General features: G+C 37.4%; 1 protein-coding gene across 6 annotated transcripts in view; it reads right to left on the bottom strand.

Moving 5' to 3' along the window:
- PPHLN1 (periphilin 1) overlaps window positions 1-25,987 on the bottom strand; it is a 199,037-nt gene that overhangs the window by 145,615 nt on the left and 27,435 nt on the right. For all 6 annotated transcript variants that reach the window (XR_012470211.1, XM_074194718.1, XM_074194717.1 and 3 more), the window contains one exon: window positions 10,634-10,725. Coding sequence is in view for 5 of the 6 variants with exons in the window: in XM_074194718.1 (XP_074050819.1) it covers window positions 10,634-10,725 (92 nt within the window). In the remaining variant the exon portion in view is untranslated. The remainder of the gene's footprint in view (window positions 1-10,633; window positions 10,726-25,987) is intronic.

Below are 25,987 nucleotides of genomic sequence, written 5' to 3' on the forward strand. Positions count from 1 at the left end.
TGATCCTTATGGTAGCAAAGAACCTGAATATAACTGTGTGACTTTCATGGAGAACTAGCTAATAACAACAGCAACAACAACACTTCATTTCTATGAATGACCAAAAAGCCCAAGAACAAAAGATAGACTAATTCCATTTATAATAACTGTAGACAATATAAAATACTCTCTCTGTCAAGACAAAACCAAGAACAACTAGAATACAATTACAAAGCAATTTTAAATACAAAGTCAGATCTAACTTAGCTCAGAGGTAGGTTGAGCTAATATAATAAAAATGACAATTCTATATAAATTAATTTACTTATTCAGTGCCAAACCAATCAAACTAACAAAAATTATATTAGAGACCCAGGAAAAATTAGAGGATAGAATACCGGCCCTGGAGTCAGGAAGAACTGAGTTCAAAACTGGACTCAGACACTTAATAATTATCTAGCTATGTGGCCTTGGGCAAGCCAATTAACCCCATTGCCTTGCAAAAACCTAAAAAAAAAAAAGCCTGTGATAATGCACTCAATGAGCAAAACCTCTAGCACAACCTACTGGCCAGCTGGAGATATTATACTCAGTCAGTAAAGCCTCTAGAATGAAATATTCCAAAGAGCAAGGGAACTTGGAATGCAGCCAAGAATCCACTATCTGGCAAAGGTGAGCCTTCTCTTTCAGGGGAAAAGAAGGACATTTAATGAAATGGAAGACTTCCAACAATTTCTGATGAAAAAAACAGACTAAATAGAAAATGTGGACATCAAACAGGAGGTTCAAGAGATATATAAAAAGGTTAAAAAATGGGGGGTAAGGGTAAAGAAAAAAGATAGCTATACAAGAAAATGAAACTGGTATATCCCAGGATGGGGAAAAGATTCTCATAACCCTTGAGAATTATAACTCTATCAGAGAGAATATACTTAGCCAGAAGTGACAGACACTTATGACTTAGCCATGAGACTGCTATCCAGTGGGACAAAACTGGCTATAACTCTACATGGGAGAAAGACTAATAACTTTCAAGAACTGTAACTCTATTAAAGAGAATATACTTACCCAAAGTGATGGATACTCAGGATTTTCTATGAGGTAGACAGAATGATTTAAAAACACTTTCTCCTTAAAAAGGGGTGCAGGAAGGAGTGGAATTGAATGGAGCAAATCTCATTACATTAAGAGGTACAAAAGACCTATTGTGAAAGAGGGGGGAAAAGGGAGGAAATGAGAAACACCTGAATCTTACTCTCATCAGACTTGGCTTAAAGTTAACTTACACACACACACACACACACACACACACACACACACAGTTAACTCAAAAAAATCATACCTTTTTCAAGTATTAAAAGGGGAAAAGGGAAGGGGGGAATGGAGACAGGGAAGGGGAAAAAGGAACAGAAGGAAGGGAAAGGGAAAGGAAAAGGGAAAAAGGGAAAGGGGAAAGAAAGGGGAGGGGGTGATATAGGAGGGCAAACACACTGAAGGGGGTGGTATTCAGAAACAAAATACTGTGGAATATGGACAAAGGGGGGGGAGGGGGAAAGATACAAACAGAGGGAAGATAGCATGGAGGGCAATAAAGAATTAGTAATCATAACTTTGAATGTGAATGGGATGAACTCTCCCTTAAAACATAAGTGAATAGCAGACTGGATCGAAAACCAGAATCCTACAATATGCTGCTTACAAGAAACTCATTTGAAGCAGAGAGATACATATAGAGTAAAGGTAAAAGGTTGGAGTAAAATGTATTTTGCTTCAGCTGAAGTGAAAAGAGCAGGAGTAGCAATCCTTATCTCAAACAAAGCAGCTGCAAAAATAGATAGTATTAAAAAAGATAAGGAAGGAAACTATATCCTCCTAAAAGATATCATACACAATAAAGTGATTTCAGTACTGAATATGTATGCACCCAAGGGGATAGCATCCAAACTCTTACAGAAGGTAAAAGAACTACAGGAAGACACAGACAGCAAAACACTACTAGTGGGAGACCTCAACCACCCTCTCTGATTTAGATAAACCAAATCATAAAATAAACAAGAAATAAGTTAAGGAGGAAAATAGATTGTTAGAAAACTTAGATATGAAACACTTATGTGAGGAAACTGAATGAGGATAGAAAGGAATATACCTTTTTTTTTCCTGCAGTACATGGCACGTATACAAAAACTGACCAAGTACTAGGGCATAAAAACCGAATAATCAATTGCAGAAAGGCAGGAATAGTGAATACATCTTTCTCAGATCATAATGCAATAAAAATCATATGCAATATTGGGCCAGGAAGATTATAGACCCAGAAATTAATTGGAAACTGAATAACCTCATTTTAAAGAACGAGGATCAAACAACAAATTATAGAAAAAATTAAATATTTTATCCTAGACAATGACAATAATGAAACAACATATCGAAACAAATGCAATTCACTCAAAGTGGCTGTCAGGAGATATATTATATCTTTAAATGCTTACATGATGAATAAATTAGAGAAAGAGGAAATCAATGAACTAAATATGCAAATAAAAAAATTAGAGAAAGAACAAATTAAAAACCCCTAATTAAATACCAGATTAGAAATTCTAAAAACTAAAGGAGAAATTATAAAACTGAAAGCAAAAAGCTATTGAATTAATAAATAAAACCAAGAGTTGGTTTTATAAAAAAACCAATAAAATTGATAAATCTCTGGTCAATTTGATTAAAAAAAAAAAGAAGAAAACCAGATTGTTAGTATCATAAAAGAAAAAGTGAACTCACCACCAATGAGTAGGAAATTAAAGTAATATGTTGGAATTATTTTGCCCAACTCTATGTCAATAAATTTGACAATCTAAGTGAAATGAACAAATATTTACAAAAATATAAGTCGCCCAGGTTAAATGCAGTGGAGATTAAATAACTAAACAACCCTATCTCAGAAAAAGAAATTCAATAAGCCATCATGGAACTCCCTAAGAAAAAATCTCCAGGGCCTGATGGATTCACAAGTGAATTCTACCAAACATTTAAGGAACAATTGGTCCCAATTCAATATAAATTCTGGAAAAATAGGGAAAGACAGGACTCTGCCCAACTCTTTCTATGATACCAATATGGTGCTGATACCTAAATCAAGAAGAGTTTGAACAGAGAATGAAAATTATAGACCTATCTCCCGATTAATATAGATACAAAATTCTTAAATAAAATCTTAGCAAAATGATTACAACAAGTTATCACTACTTATGACCAAGTAGGATTTATCCCCAGGAATACAGGGGTAGTTCAATATTAGAAAAACTGTTAATTAATTATATCAACAACAAATCTATCAGAAACTATATGATTATATCAACAGATGTTGAAAAAAATCTTTTGGTAAAATACAGCACCCATTCCCACTAAAAACACTAGAGAGTGTAGGAATGAATGGACTGTTCCTTAGAATAATAAGCAGTATCAATCTGAAACCATCAATAAGTATTATATTCAATGGGGAAAGGCTAGAAGCATTCCCAATAAGATCAGGGGAGAAACAAGGATGCCCATAATCACCACTACTATTCAATATCATATTAGAAATGTTAAGCTTCAGCAATAAAAGAAGAAAAAGAAATTGAAGGTATTAGAATTGAGAAGGAAGAGACAAAACTCTCACTCTTTGCAGATGACATGATGGTATACCTAGAGAATCCCAAGAAATCATCCAAAAAACTACTGGAAACAATTAACAACTTCAGCAAAGTTGCAGGATATAAAATAAACCCTCATAAGTCCTCAACTTTTCTATATATAACTAGCAAGATATAGCAAAAAGAGCTAGAAAGAGAAATCTGATTCAAAGTAATCTCATACAATACAATATAACATACTTGGGAGTGTATTTGCCAAGGCAGATTCAGAAACTTTTTGAAAACAATTACAAAACACTTCTCACACAAATAAAATCATATTTAAATAACTGAGCAAACATCAACAGCTCATGGATAGGTCAAGCTAATATAACAAAAATGACAATTATACCAAAACTAAAACTACCTGTTTAATGCCCTACCAATCAAAATTCCAAAAAGTTACTTTAATGAGTTAGAAAAAACTATAAGTAAATTAATATGGAGAAATAAAAATTCAAGAATTTCCAGGGATTCAATGAAAAAAAGTGCAAAATGAAGGTGGCTTAGCCCTACCAGACCTAAAATTATATTATAAAGCATCAGTCATCAAAACTGTCTGGTATTGGCTAAGAAATAGAATGGTGGACCAGTGGAATAGACTAGGTGCAATAGCAGGAAAAATAATAATCTGCTGTTTAATAAACCCAAAGAGTCCAACTATTGGGATAAAAACTCTCTCTTCAATAAAAAACTGCTGGGAAAATTGGAAGTTAGTCTGGAAGAAACTAGTCTATTCCACTTATCTACCACTCTGTTTCTTAACTTGTATTGCTGAATTTTTTGTACACGTCAACAATATTGTAAGATGATCAACAGAGATGGACAAGGGAAGAATTTTGAACACGTGAGGGAATAACCATATATACACCATGAGCAATTTCTAAACTTTTGTATGAGCAGTGAACCTTATGCCTTGATAATCTGATCTGGAATAAAATTAGCACCAGCATTTTGCTACAGGAGATAAAACCTATTTTTCACTTGCAAGTTTGGCTAGAGAGGTACTTCAATCTGAAATAAGCAGTCATTGGCTTCAGCATTGTTTGATGATAAGGAACTGATCAGTCCATCTAACCCAAGATCAAAACTTTATTACTAATCAGCCTGGCTCCATCACCACTGAGTAACTGAGATGCACTCTAGGTCTTTGGCCCAAAATTAGCCTTCAGGGTATTAAAGAAGCACTTTGGATTATTACTATCAGAATAAACTGATTTTTTTTTCTGCCTTCTTACTGAATCAAGACTCTTGAATTTCTCTTAGCTTCATTTGTACTTTACTTCTGATGATGCCTTCTTAGAGACAGATGAATAATCCAGCTGGTAAACACTCCTGAATTTCTGAATTTCCCTGTCATTTTAGTCAAAACAATCTTGTTATTTATAAGTGATCTGGCCCAGCGGAAACTTCTGAAAGCCACACACTACTTTTCTGATCCACTGATGTCAACTACGTATTGGCTCAGCTTTCCCTCCAAGTTAGCAATAAACTGTTTCCATAGGGAAGCATTCTAATCTGTTGACATTAAGTCTTGCCTGGGGGTCACTGTTTTTGCTGAATTAGTATATTAAGCTTGGAGAATATATGTCTGTGATCAGACCAGCACAGCAGAGCAGAGGCAGACATGGCCTTCAGCACTCTCACATTCTGTCTCTTCTTCTTATAATGACATAGTCTATCAAATGCTAAAGTTTGCTGTGAAGATGCATCCACAAGGTTTTATTGCCTTCAGATAAATGGAAGGCAATGTTAATCAATAAGAGGGTCACGAAACATTACAAGCTTTCATTAACAAATTACCACTGGGGTGGCTAGGGGGTGTAGTGGATAAAGCACCAGCTTTGGAGTCAGGAGTACCTGGGTTCAAATCCAGTCTCAGACACTTAATAATTACCTAGCCGTGTGGCCTTGGGCAAGCCACTTAACCCCATTTGCCTTGCAAAAACCTAAAACAAAAAACAAAAAAAGAAAAAACAAATTACCACAGCTAGTGCTGTTTCTAACTCATTCTTCCCAAGGATTACCTGCTGTGTGTGTGCGTGTGTATGTGTGTGTGTGTGTGTGTGTGTGTGTGTGTGTGGTGGCCTGGGCCTACTCTTTTTTTTTTCTTGCAAGGCAATGGGGTTAAGTGGCTTGCCCAAGGCCACACGGCTAGGTAATTATTAAGTGTCTGAAGCCGGATTTGAACTCAGGTACTCCTGACTCCAGGGCAGGTGCTTTATTCACTGCGCTACCCAGCTGCCCCACTTGCGCCCACTCTTAAAAGTCACCTAGAATTATATGTCTGTCCTCTTTCAGCACACTGACAATGAAGGTCTCCAGGTTTTCAAACTATTTTCTTTTACATCACCATAATGTTAAAGCTCAGAAAATAACAAGACCTGAGGCTTGAGGCAATATTTCCCTCACCTCAAGAGTACAACCTGATTACAAGTAATAGGATTAAACATAAAATAAAACAAAATAAAATAAAATAAAAATGAGTAAGCAAAAGAGAAAGAATTTCACTATAGACAGCTGCTATGGGGATAGAGAAGATATGGTTCAGACTCAGGAAAACAAAATGAAGTTTAAAAAGCCACTCCTACTTCAAAGAGAAATATCAAATTGTCTAAAACCCCAAAAAAGAGTTCTTAGAACTTAAAAAGGACTTTAAATAAGAGATTATGAAAAATTAGGGAAAAAAAATAAGAACATTCCAAGAAAATTATGAAAAGTCAACAACTGAAAAAGATCTTAAAATTTAAAAAATAATTTCCTGAAAACTAGAACTGAGCAAGGGAGTCTATGACACCAAGAAATAATAAAATAAAATCAAAAGAGTGAAAAAATAAAAGAGAATGTAAACATCTCATTAGAAAGACAACTGATTTGGAAACCAGATTGAGGAGAGACAATATGAGGATTTTTGGACAACTTCAAAGTTATGATCAACAAAGGAATCTTGATACAACACTACAGACAATTATTACAGAAAATTGTTCTGAATTCTAGAACACGAAGGCAAAGTAGAAATAGAAAAAAGTTTACCAAAAGTTCACCTGTCAGGAGGAGAATTTAAAGGTTTCAAAGTTCCCAAGTTAAGGAGAAAATATTAAAATCAACAAGAAAAAAATTTTTTTAATATTGCAAACCTACAATCAGGATCACACAAGACCTAGGAGCTTTTAGATTAAAACATCAATACATTTTGCAACATTATACTTTGAAAAGCAAAAAAGCTATAGCTTTTTTGGAATAAAAAAAATTTACCCAGAAAAGTTGAATATAATTCTGATTTTTTAAAAAATTTATTTAACGAACTTAAAGACTTTCAGGTATTAGTGATAAAAAGACCAGAACTTTAAGATTCAGGAGAAACAGAAGGCAAAAATTAAAAACCAATTATAAGGGATTCAATAAGATCAAACTATTTACTTCTTACATGTGAATAGCTTGAAAGAAGGGTTTGGACTGTACTGTTGGGGTAATTCTAAAATACAAAATTGTGCAGGAAGACATTAAAAGGAGTAATTATACAAAAAAGATATAAAAAGAAAAACTGATACAGAAGAAATGGACTAGGGTTGAAGGGCTGGCAGTGTTGAAACCTTACTCTCATCAAAACTGGATTAAAGAGGAAACAACATATAATAGGGTATTTAAAAATTCTTCTAAACTTATAAAGAAATAAGAGTATGCAGTGGATGACCTAGGCATCCTCAATGTCTGACCAACCTCCAAATGTTCCACAGCACCTTCATGGCTATTCAAACAAATTGTTGTCATCTGCCCTTTCCCCAGGGGTAAGTCTTTACATGCATAATAGACACACCCCTAAATCATTGAAGAGTTTGAGACCCCTAAGTTATTCTCAACCTGGTTCAAGCCCATTTGTCAAAATAGTTTTAACAAAGTGTATAGCCACTGCAGATACTAAAGTTTCATGGAGCCTCAGGTGAGAGATGGGAGAAACAGGCAGGCATCAAGGTAAAAACCAGCTCTGACAAGGTCTTGGCAATAATCCAACCAGAGATGCTAACTAGTCTTCCCTAAGCACCCTATACCCTAAACTAGTATAGTAGAGGACCTCAATTTAACTCTCTTAAACTTCAATTAAGGAAAACAAAAAAGAAACAAGAGACAAGGAAAGATATTGAAAAGTTAGATACGATAGACTTCAGAAAATTTTTGAATGTGAACAGAAAAACATAATCATATTTCTCACCTTTTTATGTTTAACCATGAATTAGGAAACCTTACAAATGCCAAAAAGTAAAAATATTCCATCTTTTATAAACCATAATCTGACAAAAAAAATCATAATGAAAAAAATTAACTTAGAAGCAAAAACTTATTGGAGACCAAGTAAAATCTAAACAATGGATAGGTCAGGGACAGCTAGATGACACAATGGATATAGCATCAGTGGAGTCAGGAGAACACTTAATAATTACCTAGCTGTGTGACCTTGGGCAAGTCATTCTTAGCCCCATTGCCTTAAATAAAAAAAAAAGGATGGGTCAAGGAACAAATGAAAGAAATAATAAATAATATCATTAAAAATAAGAGCAACAACAAGACAACATGTTGAACTTTTAGAGATGCCACCAAAAAAGAGTCCTTGGGGGAATAAGGGTATATGTTTATATATATATATATACACATACATATATATATACATATATATGTGTGTGTGTATACATGAAAGGATATGTGTATACATGTATGTGTGTATATATATATACACATAAACAGATATATATGTCTGCATATATATAAAGCACTTTAATCAATTAAAGAAAGATCAACAAATTGCATATAAAAATTAAAAAATCAGGAAAGTTGATAAAAAATTTTTAATCACAATTAAGAACCAAAGAATAAATACTGAAAATTAGAGAAGACATTAACAAAACTTAAAACAAAACTAAAAAAATTCATAAATAAAAACTAGTTTAATGGAAATAAAACAAGGACAATGCCAAAAAAACACCAGGTTATGCAATTTTTTGAAAGAAAACAAATTAATATGTAAAATAAAAAGTGAATACACATCCATTGCAATAACAATAATAAAAATACCTAAGTATTTCCAAAAATAAAAATGTCAAATTAAATATTCTAGTCTCAGAAAAAATATACTGAACAGTGTAAAAATTGTTATGAAGAAAAAATTTGGGGGAAAAGATGGAATTATAAGCAAATTCTATCAGACATTTGAAGAACAAATTCTAATACAATAAAAATCTATTCTTCACATTATAGTCAACACTTCCAATACTGGAAGATAGTTATAGTGGTCATTCCTCAGTTTATCAATACTTTCCAAATATGAAGTCTTAGAAATTTTCTGACTGCAAGATTTCAGATGTGGTCTGAACAAGACAGAGAACAGTTAGACTATTAGCTTCACAGCAATAGACACCAGTCTTTTCTTAACCTAACCTAAGTTTTAAGTAGTTTTCTTGGTCACCACATTGTTCTCGGGTCATATTCACACCTTTTTCACCACATTGTTCTCGGGTCATATTTACACCTTTTTCAGACAAAATACTATGGAACAACATCTATCCAATTTTATAATTATGAAGTTGATTTCTGGCACTCAGGTGTAAGATTTTGTACTTCTCTCTAATGTTCTAGACTAACAAGATATTTTTGAAAACTAGAAGTTAACATCAAAAGGAAAACCTAAAAGACATTACTCATTACAGCTTTTTGACTTCTGGAAATCTGATGGAAATTAATTTCCTTAATCATGTCAGTGACAAAAAATGTTAGTATTAGACAATCACATAATCCAATAGTATTGTATTGGAAACCACTGTCTAAATGAAAAAAAAAAAACGAACAAACAAAACCATTAAGGACTATTGCTTTGGAAGTATTATAATCTCTTCATTTTAGGGGCAGCTAGGTGGCGCAGTGGATAGAGCACGTGCCTTGGAGTCAGGAGGACCTGAGTTCAAATCTGGCCTCAGACAATAATTACCCAGCTGTGTGGCCTTGAGTAAGCCACTTAACCCCATTGTCTTACAAAAAACCTAAAAAAAAAGAAAATTAAAATCAAGGTAAACTATATGCACAGTGTTTATCTGATATACCAGTCTCATATTCTTATCCCTGACTTTACACTTTGGGGAGAAAAATGATTATGTATCTGTTATATTAATATTCAATTATTAAATTAGGTTTCACTTCTTATTTCCTCATCCAGAAACTAACCCCCTATGGGCTATTCAGTTTCTGAAGGATATTACTAATGGATAAGATTGACCAAATTCTTGGGGTGCATAATTTTCATCTTTGGTGGAACTCCAACTAGAAGATCTTACAAAGAGAATCTTACCTAGGTGAAAGTTCTTACCCACCATCTGTTCACTGACTGGAAAACATAGATGTCTTTGTCCAAATAGTCAGAGCTAACTGAGACTTGTCATGTCCTTCAGGCCACCACCTTATCCACTCCCTCCCTAACTGTTAATCATTCAGAGTTAATTTCTACCCTGAGGCTTTCAATGTTCCCCAAGATTTGTCTTTGATTTCCAAGAGTCTCACTGACTTCATTTTATTAAAAAATATTCTAGCCATAATTAATAAATTAATGATCCAAAACCTCTTTCTCTCAGAAAAATTTCATTTATCACACAGGACAACACATAACCTCTCTAAAAGTCAGTTTTCTTACAGTATAACTGGGATGAAAACACTTTGGAAACTTTGAAACATGAGTCACTGATAAAATCATCAGTGCTCTCATTCACACTATATGACAGACACGCATTTCATGTTTTATTGATTTATTTCCATAGGAAAAGTAAGCAAATACCACCCTTTATCCAAATAGTATTTTTAAAAGGCTTTTTTTAATCCTATGAAATTTTACTAATGTTTCCTTAAAAAAGGAAATAATTATAAAATTTTATAATTTTTAAAATAATTATAAAATAAAAAATTCCAATAGTTATTTTTATATTATTCAATTTATAAAAGCTACTAACCTCAGGATGACTTCGAGGAGGTAAACGTTCTCTTGGAAGTCTGTCATAGTCATAGCGTCCTTCAGACCACATGTCATCTCTTCTATATGCCACTACGGAATAAAATCAAAAAAGAACCACTGAATCATAGTTGTATACTTATTAAGAAAAACTACTTAATAAAGTCCTAAATCTAGTAGTCAAAGCCCACTACAGTATAATTCCAACCAATCTTTCAAATTTTTATACCACAATCCCTTTATACAATGGATGACTCAGTCAAACTGGACTATTCAACAATTCACCTGTATAATCCTATCCTACCCTTGTAAATGTGCTTATCCATGAAAGTGAGATTCAATCACCCATCTGACTGTCTGAGTGCAACCTATCTTTCAAGGTCCAGATAAACTGCTGACACTTCCCATAAAACTTTCCTTGATACTCTTAAACAGATATATTACACAAGTCTTCCACAAACCAATCTGTAATGACATTTTACTTTTTATTACAATTATTTGAAAAACTGTCTTCTTTCACATGTTAAATTGCAGAAGTTTTTGTTAAGTCATCCATTAATCATTTACTCCCCATCTTCCAGCTAGTGAAAAGTCTTAAACAGAGCTATACCTTTATACTGTATTGGTTGGAGCAGAAGCTTTATTTTTCCCCAGGAAAAAAAACTTGATTTGAATAAGTAAAATGTAAGAGGAGAGTCAAGATGGTGAAGAGAAGCTAAGAAGATCCACTTTCCCAATTTTCCCTCATAAGAAAAAAAAACACCTCATAAGACAAAGGACCAATGTGGAAAACAGATCAAAAACAGATAATGTATGAATTAATTAATTAATTAATCTGCAATGTCTTTCAGAAAATTATCAGGGAGGGACAGCTAGGTGGTACAGTGGATAGAGCACCAGCCCTGGGGTCAGGAGGACCCCAGTTCAAATACAACCTCAGACACTTAAGCTGCATGACCTTGGGCAAGTCACTCACCCCACTGCCTTGCAACAACCCCAAAAAAACGAAAGAAAGAAAATTGTCAGGGAAAACTGCCTTAATATCCTATACTGGGGGGGGGGGGGGGGGGGGGGGGGGGGGGGGTGTCACTGAAAGAATCAATTACTTCCAGAAAGAGGTTAAAAAAATTAAAACTTCAAGGAACATTATAGCCAAATTTCAGAATTAATGGCAAGCAACCAAAAAGAAATAATTCAAATACCAATGAGAAAGTCAGGAAGGATTACATAAGATGAATCAGGTGGCACAATGGATAGAGCACCCACTTTGGAGTCAGGAGAACCTGAATCCAGCCTCAAACACTTAATAATTACCTAGATCTGTGACCTTGGGCAAGTCACTTAACCCTATTGTCTTGCAAAAAAAAAAAATTAAAAGAGGGCCTGGAAGGACAAAGGAGCTTGAATTACAACAATCAACTACTCTGCAAAATTCGGCATATTCTTTTAGGGATAAATACATATTTTCGACAAAATAGAGGATTTTCAAAGTTTCCTGATAAAAACACCAGAACAAAACAGAAAATTTGATCTTCAAACACAAAATTCAAGAAATAATTAAAAAGGAAAGAAAATAAATTAAGTCAATAAGACTAAACTGTTAACATCCATACGCAGGAAGATAATACTTAGATTTCTTCAGAAATGCATTTTTATTAAGACTGTTGGAAGGAATAGAGGGTCGGGATGTAAGTTTATTATGATGGGAAGATATCAGAAAAAACAATTAGGCCACAAAAAAATGATACTGGGGGTAGAAGAGAGTAAATCACATCACATGAAGAGGTACAAAGAATATATAATAGTAGAAGGAAAGAAGGGAGAGTGTGAGCATTGAATGAATCTAATTCTCAATTCGGCTCAAAGAGGTTACAACATACACTCTTAATTATGTTTAGAAATTTATCTAACCCTGCAGGGAAGCTGATGATGATAATGCTTTTGTCCTTCATTCTCAAAAAGATCATGAAATCAGGGTGATGCTATGACAAGCACATGAATTAGATTTGACTGACGGGGTGCTGTGTCTCATTTTCTTTGGGTCCAGTGACCACGTATAAATCTGGAAAGTAGGGAAAGGGGAAAGAAAAAGAGGGAGAGTAGTAAAAGGGAAGTCAATTGAGGAAGTGATCAAAAACAAAATACTAATGAAGAAAGATAGAGTGAAAGAAGAGGAAAAAAAGTGTAAATAGAGAAAAATAGGAAGAAAATTCAAAATCAGTTGTCATAACCGTGAATGTGAAGAACTCTCCCATAAAATGGAAGCAGATAGCAAAGTGAATTAAAAAACAGAATCCTACAATATGTTGTTTTCAAGAAATATATTTGGGGGGGCAGAGCCAAGATGGCGACAAGAAGGGATCCTGTCTTAGGTGCTCTCTCATAAACTTATAAGCTAAGGACTCTAACAAAATTTTCCAGAGACAGAACCCACAGAGGGACCCAATGAGGCAGTTCTCCTGCTCAAGGTAACCTGGAAAAGAGCAGAAATACTCTGCTCCCCGGGGTCGGAGGGGTGGCCCACCAGAGGGGTGGCCCACCAGAGCCGAAGAACTTCAGCCTCCTGGAGGCAGCCCCAGAGCGCTGGGAGCCTGGCTCATAACAGCGGGGGAGTTTCCTGAGCTATGCCCTGGGGAGCACCGGGCACAAAGTGGGGGCACAGTAGGGGGAACTCTGCCAGAACGAGCACGTGGAGCCCAGCCCTCAGCGCACACAGCCAGCAGCATGGCCAGGGCAGGCAGCAGAGTTCCAGGAAACGGAAGCACACATGAGCCGATTGAACCTAGGGAGGGGAGTGAAGAGACACTGCTGAGCTCTGCCCCTGGAACAGGACTCTGGGGTTCTGAACACATTCAGATCCTGATCGAAGTCTAGGCCCCCCATAGAACAGCAGGGCCCCCCCACCTCAGCCCTGTGGCAAAGGGGGGGGGCGCATACGGTCATTCAGAGACCGGGGGGAGGACAGAGCCTCACACAATGAGACCCTTGTGGCAGTATCCCAAAAGCTCAAGAAGCACCCCAAAACCAGTCTCAGGCTGGGACAATGAGCAAACAGAGAAATACATTATTGGGACAGAGCCAAGATGGCAACAAGAGTGGATCGTGTCCTAGGTGCTCTCTCATAAATCTTTGAAACTAAGGACTCTAAATTTTCGAGAGACAGAACCCACAGAGGGACCCAATCAGGCAGTTCTCCTACTCAAAGTAACCTGGAAAAGACCAGAAAGGCTCTGCTCCCCGGGTCGGAGGGGTGGCCCACCAGAGGGGGGGGGCCGCCAGAGCGAAAGTACTTCAGCCTCCGGGAGGCAGCCCCTGGGCGCTGGGAGCCACGGCTCACAGCAGCTGGGGAGTCTCCTCAGCTGCACCCTGGGGAGCACTGGGCACAAAGTGGGGAAACAGCGGGGGACCTCTGCCAGAGGGAGCACCTGGAGCCCAGCCCTCAGGGCACACAGCCACCAGCTTGGCCACTACATTCCAGATCCAGGAAACAGAAGCAGGTGGAGCCAGTAAGCAGGAGCCCCCAGGGCATGAGCCCATTGAACCTAGGGAGGGGAGTGAAGAGAGAGACTTCAGAGCTCTGTCCTCTGCCCCTGGAACAGGATTCTGAGGCTCTGACCACATTCAGATCCTGATGACAGTCCAGGCCCCCCCCCCATAGGACAGCAGGGCCCCCCTAGCTGAGCCCCGTGGCAGAGGGGGGGCGTATATGGTCATTCACAGACCAGGAGGGAGGACAGAGCCTCACACACTGAGACTCTTGTGGGAGTGTCCCAAAAGCTCCGGAAGCAACCCAAAAACAGGCTTAGACTGGGAAAATGAGCAAGCAGAGAAGAAAGAGAAACACCACTGAGAAATACATTATCTATGATCCCAAGAAGGATCAATATACTCAGCTTGTCTTAGAACACACACGCACAGAATCGTTACAGAGTTGGTGGTGTTAGAACACAGACTGAAGCACATTTTTTATTACTATAATTTGGGGGGGGGGGGTGGTGCGGGGCAAATGGGGCTGGGTGGCCTGCCTGGGGCAGCATAGCAGGGTGATCATTGGGTGTCTGAGGCCGGATTCTGACCCGGGTGCTCCTGGCTCAAGGGCTAATGCTCTGTCCGCCACCTAGCCACCACTACTATTATTACTATTTTATTTTATTTTGGGGTTTTTTCTTTTTTTTGGTTTTTGCAGGGCAGTGGGGTTCAGGGGGCTTGCATGTCACACAGTTGGGTGAATGTTGGGTGCACGGGGCCGGATATGGACTTGGATGCTCATGACTCCAGGGTTGGTGCTCCATCCACTGCACCACCTAGCTATACCTACAATTATTACTATTATTTTTTTATTTTAATTTTTTTCTCTCCCCTTTACTTTATTGCTCAAGTGAGTCTATATTTTTAGGGGAGGGAGTATTTTGTTTACTCTTAAGAATATTTTATTAATGTATAAAAAAAACATATGTACAAAATGAGAATAAATATTAAATAACAAAATAAAAAGACAACAGTCAGCCTGGAAGGAAGAGAGCCAGACCTGGGAATATTGCTAAAGAGGGGCTCCAATAAGAGAGCAATTCTTGGCAGCACCTACTGGGTGTAGAAGAGGAAGGAATGTAGTTTTGGGGTCCATAAATGATTAATTATTGCTTAAGTTTTTCTATTTTGTTACCTTTCTTTTAATAAAACTTTTCTGATATTCAGAAAAAAAATACATTCTCTATGATCCCAAGAAGGATCTATATACTCAGTCTGAAGATGAGGAAGCACAAGCTCCTGCATCTAAAGACTCCAAGAAAAAACAGAAATTGGACTCAGGCTATGACAGAGCTCAAAAAAGACTGAAAATCAAATGAGGGAGTTGGAAGAAAAACTGGGAAAAGAAAGGAGAGAGATGCAGGAAAAACATGAAAATGAAGTCAGCAGCTTAGTCAAGGAAATCCAAAAAAATGCTGGAGAAAATAGCATGCTAAAAACCAGCGTAGGTCAAATGGATAAAACTCTTCAAAAAGTTAATGAGGAGAAGAATGCTTTAAAAAGCAAAATTGGCCAGATGGAAAAAGAGATAAGAAAACTCTCTGTGGAGAACAAATCCTTCAGACAAAGAATAGAATTCAGGGAGATTGATGAATTTACGAGAAACCAGGATTCAATATTTCAAAACCAAAAAAATGAAAAATTAGAAGAAAATGTGAAACATTTCACTGAAAAAAACAACTGATATGGAAAACAGACTTAGGAAAGATAATTTAAAAATTATTGGAATACCTGAAAGTCATGATCAGGAAAAGAGCCTTGACATCATTTTCAAAGAATTACTACAGGAATTGCCCTGATATTCTAGAAGCAGAGGGCAAAATAGAAATGGAGAGAATCCACCAATCCCCCAGAGAAAGGGATCCCAAAAAATCAACCCCCAGGAATATTATAGCCAATTCCAGAACTCCCAAGTCAAAGAGAAAATATTATAAGCAGCCAGAAGGACACAGTTCAAATATGGTGGAGCTACAGTCAGGATCACACAGGACTTAGCAGCAACTAAGCTGGAAACTCGTAGGCCTTGGAATATAATATACCAAAAGGCAAAAGAGCTTAGAATGCAGCCAAGAATGAACTACCCAGCAAGGCTGAATGTCCTCTTCCAGAGAAAAAGATGGACTTTCAATGAACCAGGGGAATTTCAAATGTTCCTGTTGGAATGGCCAGAGCTGAACAGAAGGTTTGATCTTCAGATACAGGACTCAGGTGAAGCATGGAGATTGGAGGAGAGGGGAAAAATATGAGGGACTTGATGATGAACTGAATGTATTCCTGCATAGAAAAATGACACTGATAATACTCATAAGAACCTTCTCAGTTAATAGAGCAGGTAGAGGGAGCTTTTACAGTTGAAGCAGAGGAGAAAACTGAATTTGAAGATATAATATGGTGTAAAAATGGAGTCAATAGAAAAAAAGGGAAATATAATGGGAGAAAGAAAAAGGACAGGTGGAATAGGCCAAGATATTTCATATAATAAGATTTTTCTTTATTACAATGAGCTATTGCAATGATATGGAAGGTGGGGGAAGCAAAGGGGGAATGAGGGAATCTTCGCTCTCATCAGAGGTGGTTAAGAGACGAAACAGCATATATACTCAATGGGGTATAGACATCTAGAGTAAGAAGGAGGAGAACAGGGGGAAGGGGGATGATGTGAGTGATGGAGAAGAAGATGGACCATGGGGAGAGAGTGGTCAGATATAATACATTTTCTTTTTTACTTCTTGCAAGGGGCTGGGATTGGAAGGCCTGTCCAGGACGATAGGGCCAGGTGGATGCTGGGCCTAAGGGGTGGTAGGGGGGCTCAGGACCTCTTGGCCCCAGAGCTGGGGATCTGTCTGCTGCACCACTCAGCTACCCTACAGCAGAGTCAGAGTGAAAGGAGAGAGAAAATATAGTACATGGCAGTGGAGAAATAAAAAAGGAAGGAGTTGCGATCAGCAATGGCAATGGTGGAAAAATATGGAAGTAACTTTTGTGATGGACTTATCATAAAGAATGTGATCCACCCACGACAGAGTTGTTGGTGTAGGAACAAAGACTCAAGAACATTTTTATTTTTATTATGGGGGGGGCATGCAGGGCAAATGGGGCTGGGTGGCCTGCCTGGGGCCGCATAGCAGGGTGACCGTTGGGTGTCTGAGGCCGGATTTGGACCCGGGGGCTCCTGGTTCAAGAGCCAGTACTCTGTCCACCACCCAGTCACCACTACTATTATTACTATTTTATTTTATTTTGGATATCTTTTTTTCTTTTTCTTTTTTTTTTTTTTGGTTTTTGCAGGGCAGTGGGATTCGGGTGGCTTTCATGTCACATGTTGGGTGTAGGGGCCGGATGTGGGCTCTGGTGCTCATGGCTCCAGGGCTGGTGCTCCGTCCATTGCGCCACCTGGCCATACCTAGAATTATTGCTATTATTTTTTTTAATTTTAATTTTTTTTCTCTCCCCTTTACTTTATCGCTCAAGTGAGTCTATATTTATGGGGGGGGTATTTCATTTACCCTTAAACAAGAATATTTTATCAATGTATAAAAAATTATTTGTACAAAATTACAATAAATATTAAATTAAAAAAAATCAAAAAAATTCAAAAAAAGAGAAATATATGTGAAGCAGAGAGAGATACAATATATCATGATTTGGTAAACGTTTAAAAAAAAGCAAATGTAGCAATTCTGATCCCAGACAAAAGCAAAGGCAAAAACTGACCTAATTAAAAGAAATAAGTAAGGAATGAAGAAATATCAATACAAATTATGTAAATATAAATACTGAGAGGATAAGATAAGTGGAGGGGAAATTAAGGAGGAAACTGACAGCAAAACTAAGGGATCTCAAATTCGCTCTAACAGAATTAGATAAACCTAACCACAAATAAACAAGAAAGAAGTGGAGATGAACAGAATCTTAGAAAATGTAAGAAATGATGTAGACCTCTGCAGAAAACTGAAAGGAGATTAAAAAAAAGAATATATCATTTTCTCAGCAATTAATGTCATCTCACAATCAAATTCAAAAAGTAAAAAATATTTAATGTATCTTTTCCAGATCATGATATAATAAAAACTATGTAACAGTGTCATGAAAAGATTAATTGGAAATTAAATAATCTAATCCTAAAGACTGTGTGGGTCAAACAACAAATCGCAGAAATAATTAATTTCATCTAAGAGATTGACAAAGATGAGATCAAATATCAAATATGAATTGATTATTTGTTTTTTAGGTTTTTGCAAGGCAAATGGGGTTAAGCGGCTTGCCCAATGCCACAGGGCTAGATAATTATTAAGTGTTTGAGACTGGATTTGAACCCAGGTACTACTAGTACTACTAACTCCAGGGTCGGTGTTTTATCCACTGAGCGACCTAGCCACTCCTAAAAATATTAAATATGTCATACAGTCAAAGCATATATTGGAAGAAATTATATATGTCTAAATGCATAGATGAATTAGAGAAAAAGGAGATAAACAAATAGAATGCAACTAAAAATGTTACAAAAAGAAAATTAAAAATAATGCCCAATTAAACCCAAACTAGAAATCCTGAAAAAAAATCACAGGAGAGATTAATAAAATTCAAAGTGAGAAAACTATTGAATTAATAAAACTAAGAGTTGATTTTTGTGAAATAAATGAATAAATCTTTGGTTAATTTGATTAAAAAAAAGAACCAAATTACAAGTGTCAAAAATGAAAGGGGTGGGGATAGCTAGGTAGCACAGTGATAGAGCACTGGGCCTAGAATCAGGAGGACCTGAGTTGAAATCCTGTCTCAGACATTTAATAATCACCTAGCTGACCTTGGGCAAGCCACTTAACCCCACTTGCCCTGCAAAAAAAAAAAAAAAAAAAGAATGCAGAGCTGGTTTGATTAAGGGAAAACTATTAGCATGATTCACTATATGGATAAAGAAATTAAGAGAGATTATATGATTTTCTCAAAATCAGTATCAATAAATGCTGAAAATTCTGACAAAATACAGCATTCATTACTATTAGTTATAATTTAATTACGCTATGTTATTTATTTATATATTTATATTTAATTGTTAATTAATTATGCTCCAGAGAATATAAGAATAGGGGCAGCTAGATGGAACAGTGCATAGAGCACTGGCCTGGAGTCAGGAGCACCTGAGTTCAAATGCGACATCAGACACTTAACCACTTAACTCCATTTGCCTTGTAAAAACCTTAAAAAAGAGAGAGAACATAAGAATAAATGGAGTTTTCCTTTAAAAGGATAAGAGCATCTATCTAAAACCATCAGCAAGCATTATATACAAGCCTTACCAAGAAGATGAGAGGTAAATAAGGATGTCTATTATCACTATTATTATTCAATATTGTACTAGAAATGTTAGCCTAAGCAATTAGAAAAGAAAAAGAAATTAAAGGAATTAGAATAGGCAACAAGTAAGCAAAACTATCACTCTACAAATGACAAAATGGTAAGCTTAGAGAGTTCTAGAGAATTACTAGAGCAAAACCTACTTGAAACAATAAACAACTTTACAAAGCTGCAGGAGATAAAATAAATCCACATAAATCATCAGCATTCCAATACAGTACCAACAAAGTCCAATAGCAAGAGCTAGAAAGAGAAATTCCATTCAAAACAACTATGGACACATGAAATATTTGAGAATCTACCCACCAAGATAAACCTAAGTAATATATGAGTATGATTACAAAACACTTTTTACACAAATAAAAGCAAAGCTAAACAACTGGAAAAATATCAGCTGTTCATAATTTTGGGGTGGTTTGATTGTTCTGGCACTGTCAGACCAATCAAACCACCCAAAAATTACTTTGTAGAACTAAAAAAATAACAAAATTTAGCTGGAAGGGCAAACTATCCACATTATCAAGGGCATTAATGTGGTGGGGGGGGGATGCAAAGGAAGATGATCTAGCCATACCAGACCTAAAACTATATCATAAAATGGCAACCATCAAACTATTTGGTACTGGCTAAGAAAGAGTTGGGAAATCTCTGTAAGAGGTTAGGTTCACAAGACACAATAGCAAATTGCTGTTTGATAAATCCAAAGACTCTAGCTTCTGGGATAAGAACTCACTATTTGACAAAAACTCCATGGAAAACTAAAAAAAGTAAAGAAAAAACTAGAAACAAGTCAACATTTCACACCCTATAAGTCAATTAGGAGAGCAAGAAATCTTTTACCTGTCAGATTTATAGAGAGAATTTATGACCAAAGAAGAGGTTACATTAAATTGAAAAGATTTTGCACAAATAAAACCAATAAAACCCAAGATCAGAAGGCAGGCAGAAAGGTGGGAAACGATTGTTACAGTCAGGATTTCTAATAAAGGCCTCAATTCTTTTTTTTTTTATTTTGAATTTTACAATTTTCCCCCAATCTCACTTCCCTCCCCACCCCCCACAGAATGCAATCTGTTAGTTTTTACATTGTTTTCCATGCTATACTTTGATCTAAATTGGATGTGATGAGAAAGAAAAATCATATCCTTAAGGAAAAAAAATAAAGTATAAGAGATAGCAAATTTACATAATAAGATAATGTTGCTGTTTTTGTTTTTAATTAAAGGTAAACAGTCTTTGGTATTTGTTCAAGCTCCACAATTCTTTCTCTGGATACAGAGAAAGAATGTGTATTCTCCATCACAGAAACCTTAAATTGTTAAAGGCATCATTTCTAAAATAAATAGAGAATAATCAAATTTATAAGAATTCAAGGAGCTGGTGTGAAGACAGAAAACTCGTCCCCAAAAAAGTCCAAAGTCCATCAAATTATGACTCTAGTCAAAACTTAATAGGGGTAGAACCCACAAAAAGAGAGTGATACAATTTCCCAGCCCAAGACAGCTTAGAAGATCAGTAGGAAAGGTTTGTTTCCCTGGGACAGTATTGGAAAGACTGCAGGGCAGGTGGGCCATAGCCAAGCCAAGCTGGAGCAAGATAGCTCCAGACTTCCAGGAACAGTCCCCAGTGTGTCTAGGTCACTGGGAGGAAGCTGTGTCCATGACAACGGGGAGGTTGCCAGACATCTTGGCCCAGGGATCCCTGAGGACAGCTTGGAGGCGGGGTGAAAGAACTCTGATGGACAGAAGCAAGCATGGAATCTGGTCCAGCGCTGAACTTGGAGCAGCTCTGAGGTGGGAACCTGCAAAACCACCAAACACTTCCAGAGCACAGCCCACAGAGAGTGAGGGGATTGGGGGGAGACTGAGAAGGTCTCTCTGCTATCCCTGGGGCAGCACTCTGCTGTTTTGCCCATTTTCAGATCCAGGTCACTCTGGGGCCTCATCCTACAATAGATAAGGAGGGACACTCCTCACAACTCCAGGGCAGAGAAGAATGCTTGTGCTCATTCACAGACCAGAGCACACTAGGAGCACAAGCATCCAGAGCCTCTCAAAAGACCTTGGAGGAATTAAGGTCCCTGTGGGGTGTCCCAAAATCCCTCCAAAAGCATGGGATGTGTGAAAAATTAGTCAATGGCTGAGGATATGAGCAAAAAACAGAAAAAGAAAAACCTGACCATAGAAAATTACTTTGGTCTCATGGAGGATCAAAATACACACCCAGATGACAAAATCAAAACTTCTGTATTCTAAGCTTCCAAGAGAAATAGGAAATGGGCTCAGGCTATGGACGAACTCAGAAAAGACTTTGAAAAGCATGTAAGGGAGGTAGAGGGAAAATTGGGAGGAAAAATGAGAGCAATACAGATAAATCATGAAAACCAAATCAGCAGCTTCGTGAAATACCAAAAGATATTGAAGAAAATAGTATGTGAAGAACCAGTTTAGGCCAAATGGAAGAAAGCAACACAAAAGGCAAATGAGAAGAACACCTTCAAAAGCAGAATTGGGATGTGAGGGGGAGGAAATGATGGCAGCAATTCTGACTCCCCAAACTCCCAAAAAACGAACAAAGGATGGCTCTAGCCAAAATTTATAGGGGCAGAACCCACATAAACACTGAGTGATACATTTTCCCAGTACAAGATAACTTAGAAGTTCAGCAGGAAAGGTATGTTGGGGGGGGGGGGGGGGGTTGGAAAAATAGCAACTGAGCACCCTAGTACAGCCAGGCCCAGTGAATCCCAGCCCAGAGATCACTGGAAACAGCTTGAAGGGGCGGAGAGAGAACTCTGCTACACCTGGGTGAGTGTGGAGTGAGGAGCCCTATGCAGAATATGCAGAGAGAACTGGGCAAAAGCAGCCTGCAATCCCTGAAACAGTAAGGGAAGTCTGCAGAGATTTCTCTGCTTTCTCACAAGTAGGACTCTCCTGTTTGCTTACACTCAGACACAGCAGTTTGGGCTTCCATACTAAGATAGCTGGATCCCTCCTTATAACCCCAGGGCAAAGGGAAGTGCTGTGATCATTTACATATCAAAGCACAGGCTAGAGAGCATAAGACCTCAGAGGAATAAAGGACCCAGTGGGGTGTCCCCCCCAAAAAAAAACAACCCCAAAGCTTTGAAAGTGCTGTAACTTAAACTTGGGCTGAGGAAATGAGTAAACAATAGAAAAAGAAGAATCTGATCATAGAGAATCACTTTAGTCCCATGGAAGATCTAAACATATACTCAGATGACAACAAAATAAAAGCTTCTGTATCCAAAACTTCCAAGAGAAATAGAAAATGGGCTCAGACTACAAATAAGCTCAAAAAAGATTTTGAAAAGCAATTAAGGGAAATGGAGGAAAAATTGGGAAGAGAAATGAGAGCAATGCAGAAAAATCATGAAAACCTTGGTAAAAGATATAAAAAAAAATACTGAAGAAAATATCTTAAAAACCAGTTTAGGCCTAATGGAAAAAGCAAAACAAAAGGCAAATAAGAGAAGAATGCCTTAAAAAGCAGAATTGGCCAACTGGTAAAGGAGATAAAAAAGCTCTCTGAAAAAAATAACTCTTTCAAATGCAGAATGGAACTAAAGGAAGCTGATAACTTTGCAAGAAATCAGGAAGAAATAAAACTCTTCCAAAAAAGCCAAAAATTAGAAGAAAATGTGAAATAGCTCAATGGACAAACAACCAACCTCAAAAACAGATCCAGAAGAAATAATTTAGAAATTATTAGGCTATCTGAAAGCCACAACCAGAAGAGCCTAGACTTCATTTTTCAAGAAATAATACAGCAAAATTGCCCAGAGAGCCAAGAAGCAGAGGGTAAAATAGAAATCAAAAGAATTCACCAGGGGTGGCTAGGTGGCGTAGTGGATAAAGCACTGGCCTTGGAGTCAAGGTTCAAATCTGGTCTCAGACACTTAATAATTACCTAGCTGTGTGGCCTTGGGCAAGCCACTTAACCCCGTTTGCCTTGCAAAAAGACCTAAAAAAAAAAAAAAAAAAGAATTCACCAGTCACCTCCTGAAAGAGATCTGAAAAGAAAAACTTCCAGGAATGTTATAGCCAAATTGTGAAACACCCAAAAGCTGCCAGAAACAGACAATTCAACTACCGAGGCTCCATAGTCAGGATTACACAGAATCTAGCAGCATCTACATTAAGGGCTTGGAGGGATTGGAATATGATATTCTGGAAGGCAAAAGAGCTTGGATTACAACCATGAATCAACTACCCAGCAAAACTGAACATCCTCTTTCAGGGGAAAAGATGGAATTTCAATGAAACAGGGGACTTTCAAACTTTCCTATTGAAACAACCAGAGCTGAACAGAAAGTTCAAGCTCTAAATACAGAACTCTGGTGAACTAAAGAGGGAGTGGAGAGGGACTAACTGTGAGGAACTTGGTGATGTTCATCTGTTTGTATTCCTGCATGGGAAGAAGATATTGATAACTCATATGAACATTCTCATTTATAAGAGTGGTTAGAAGGAGCATATATAGACAGGACATAGGAAGGAGTGGAATATAATGGTATAACATGGTAAAGGGATGGAGTCAATGGGTGATGGGGAAAGTAGTGGGAGGAAGGGAAAGGAGATGAAGAAGCTAAGAAATTTCACATAAGAGTCAAGAAAAAACTTTTTCATTAGAGTGTAGGGGGATAGCAAGGAAATGGCTCAGGGAGGAAATGACATGCACATTTAATAGGGTGAGGAAATGTATCTTAAACGGACAGGATGAGGGGGAATGGTGGGAGGGAAGGGGGAATAGATGACAGAAGAGAGGGAAGATCAAGGGAGAGGGTACTCAGATCAACACACTTTTGGACAGGGCCAGTATGAAAGGAGAGAGAGAATAGAATAAATGAGAGTGGGGAGAAACAGAGTGAAGCTACAGCTAGTAATAGCAACTGAGGGAAAAATTTTGAAACAACTTCTCTGGTGGACTTATGATAAAGAAAGCAACTCATCCCAGAGACAGAGCCATTGACATCTGAACACAGACTGAAGTACATTTTTTTTTCTCTCTCTATTCTTGAGGTTTCCCATCTACTTGGGAAGGGGGGGGGGGGGGGTTATGTTTAGATTACTCTTATAACATTCAATTTACATCAATGTATGGCATGGAAACAATGTACAGACTGTCAGACAGCCTTTTGTGGGGGGGGGGGGGGACTGTACAGTTCAGAGCCTTGCAAAAAATGACGGGTACATATTACTATTGCATATAATTGCAAAACAAATAAAATGTTACAAGAAAAAAAAAGCAGAATTGGTTAGTTGGAAAAGGAGATTAAAAAAACTCTCTGAAGAAAATAACTCCTCCAAATGTAGAATGGAGCTTAAAGAAGCTGATGACTTCGGGAGAAATCAAGAAACAATAAGATTATCAAAAGAACAAAAAATTAGAAGAAAATATGAACTATCTCATGGGAAAAACAACTGCCAGGGAAAACAGATCCAGGAGAGATAATTTTAAAAATTACTGGGTTACCTGAAAGTTATGACCAGGAAAAGAGGCTAAGCTCATTTTTCAAGAAATAATTCAAATTGTCCTGAGATCCTAGAAGCAGAGGGTAAAATAATATTGGGAGAACCCACCAATCACCTCCTGAAAGAGATTCCCCCAAAAAATCTTCCAGGAATATTCTAGCCAAATTCCAAAACTCCCAAGTCAAATGGAAAGTACAAGCTGCCAGAAAGAAACAGTTCAACCACTGTGGCTCTATAGTCAGGATTACACAGGATGTGGCAGTGTCTACATTAAGGGCTCATAGGGCTTGGAATATGATATTCCAGAAGGCAGTTTACAACCAAGAATCAACTGTGCAGCAAAACTGAGCATCCTTTTTCAGGAGGAAAGATGGACTTTCAATGAAATAGGAGCTTTTCAAACTTTGCTGTTGAAATTACCAGAGCTGAACAGAAAGTTTGATCTCCAAGTTCAGGACTCAGGTGAAGCATAGAGAGGGTGGATGGGAAGGACTAATCATGAGGAACTTAATAATGTTAAACTGTGTGTATTCCTGAATGGGAAGAGGATACTGATAACTCCTATGGATTTTTTCCATTTATAAGAGCACTTAGAAGGAGCATATATAGACAAGGCACAAGGGAGTTGAACATAATGGTATAATATAGTATAAAGATGGAGTCAATGGGTGATAAAGGAAAGCACTGGGAGAAAGGCAAAGGAGAGGTAGAGGGGTGGCTAGGTGGCACAATGGATAAAGCACCGGCCCTGGAGTCAGGAGTACCTGGGTTCAAATCCCGTCTCAGAAACTTAATAATTACCTAGCTGTGTGGCCTTGGACAAGCCCCTTAACCCCATTTGCAATTGCAAAAACCTAAAAAAAAAAAAAAAAAAAAAAAAAAAAAAGGAGAGGTAGAACAGGCTAAGATATTTTACATAAAAGAGTTAAGAAAAAGCTTTTGAACTGGAGTAGAAAGGGGAAAGGCGAGGAAGA

The sequence above is a fragment of the Macrotis lagotis genome, chromosome 7 (genome assembly GCF_037893015.1).
Source record: "Macrotis lagotis isolate mMagLag1 chromosome 7, bilby.v1.9.chrom.fasta, whole genome shotgun sequence".
Classification (NCBI taxonomy): domain Eukaryota; kingdom Metazoa; phylum Chordata; class Mammalia; order Peramelemorphia; family Peramelidae; genus Macrotis; species Macrotis lagotis.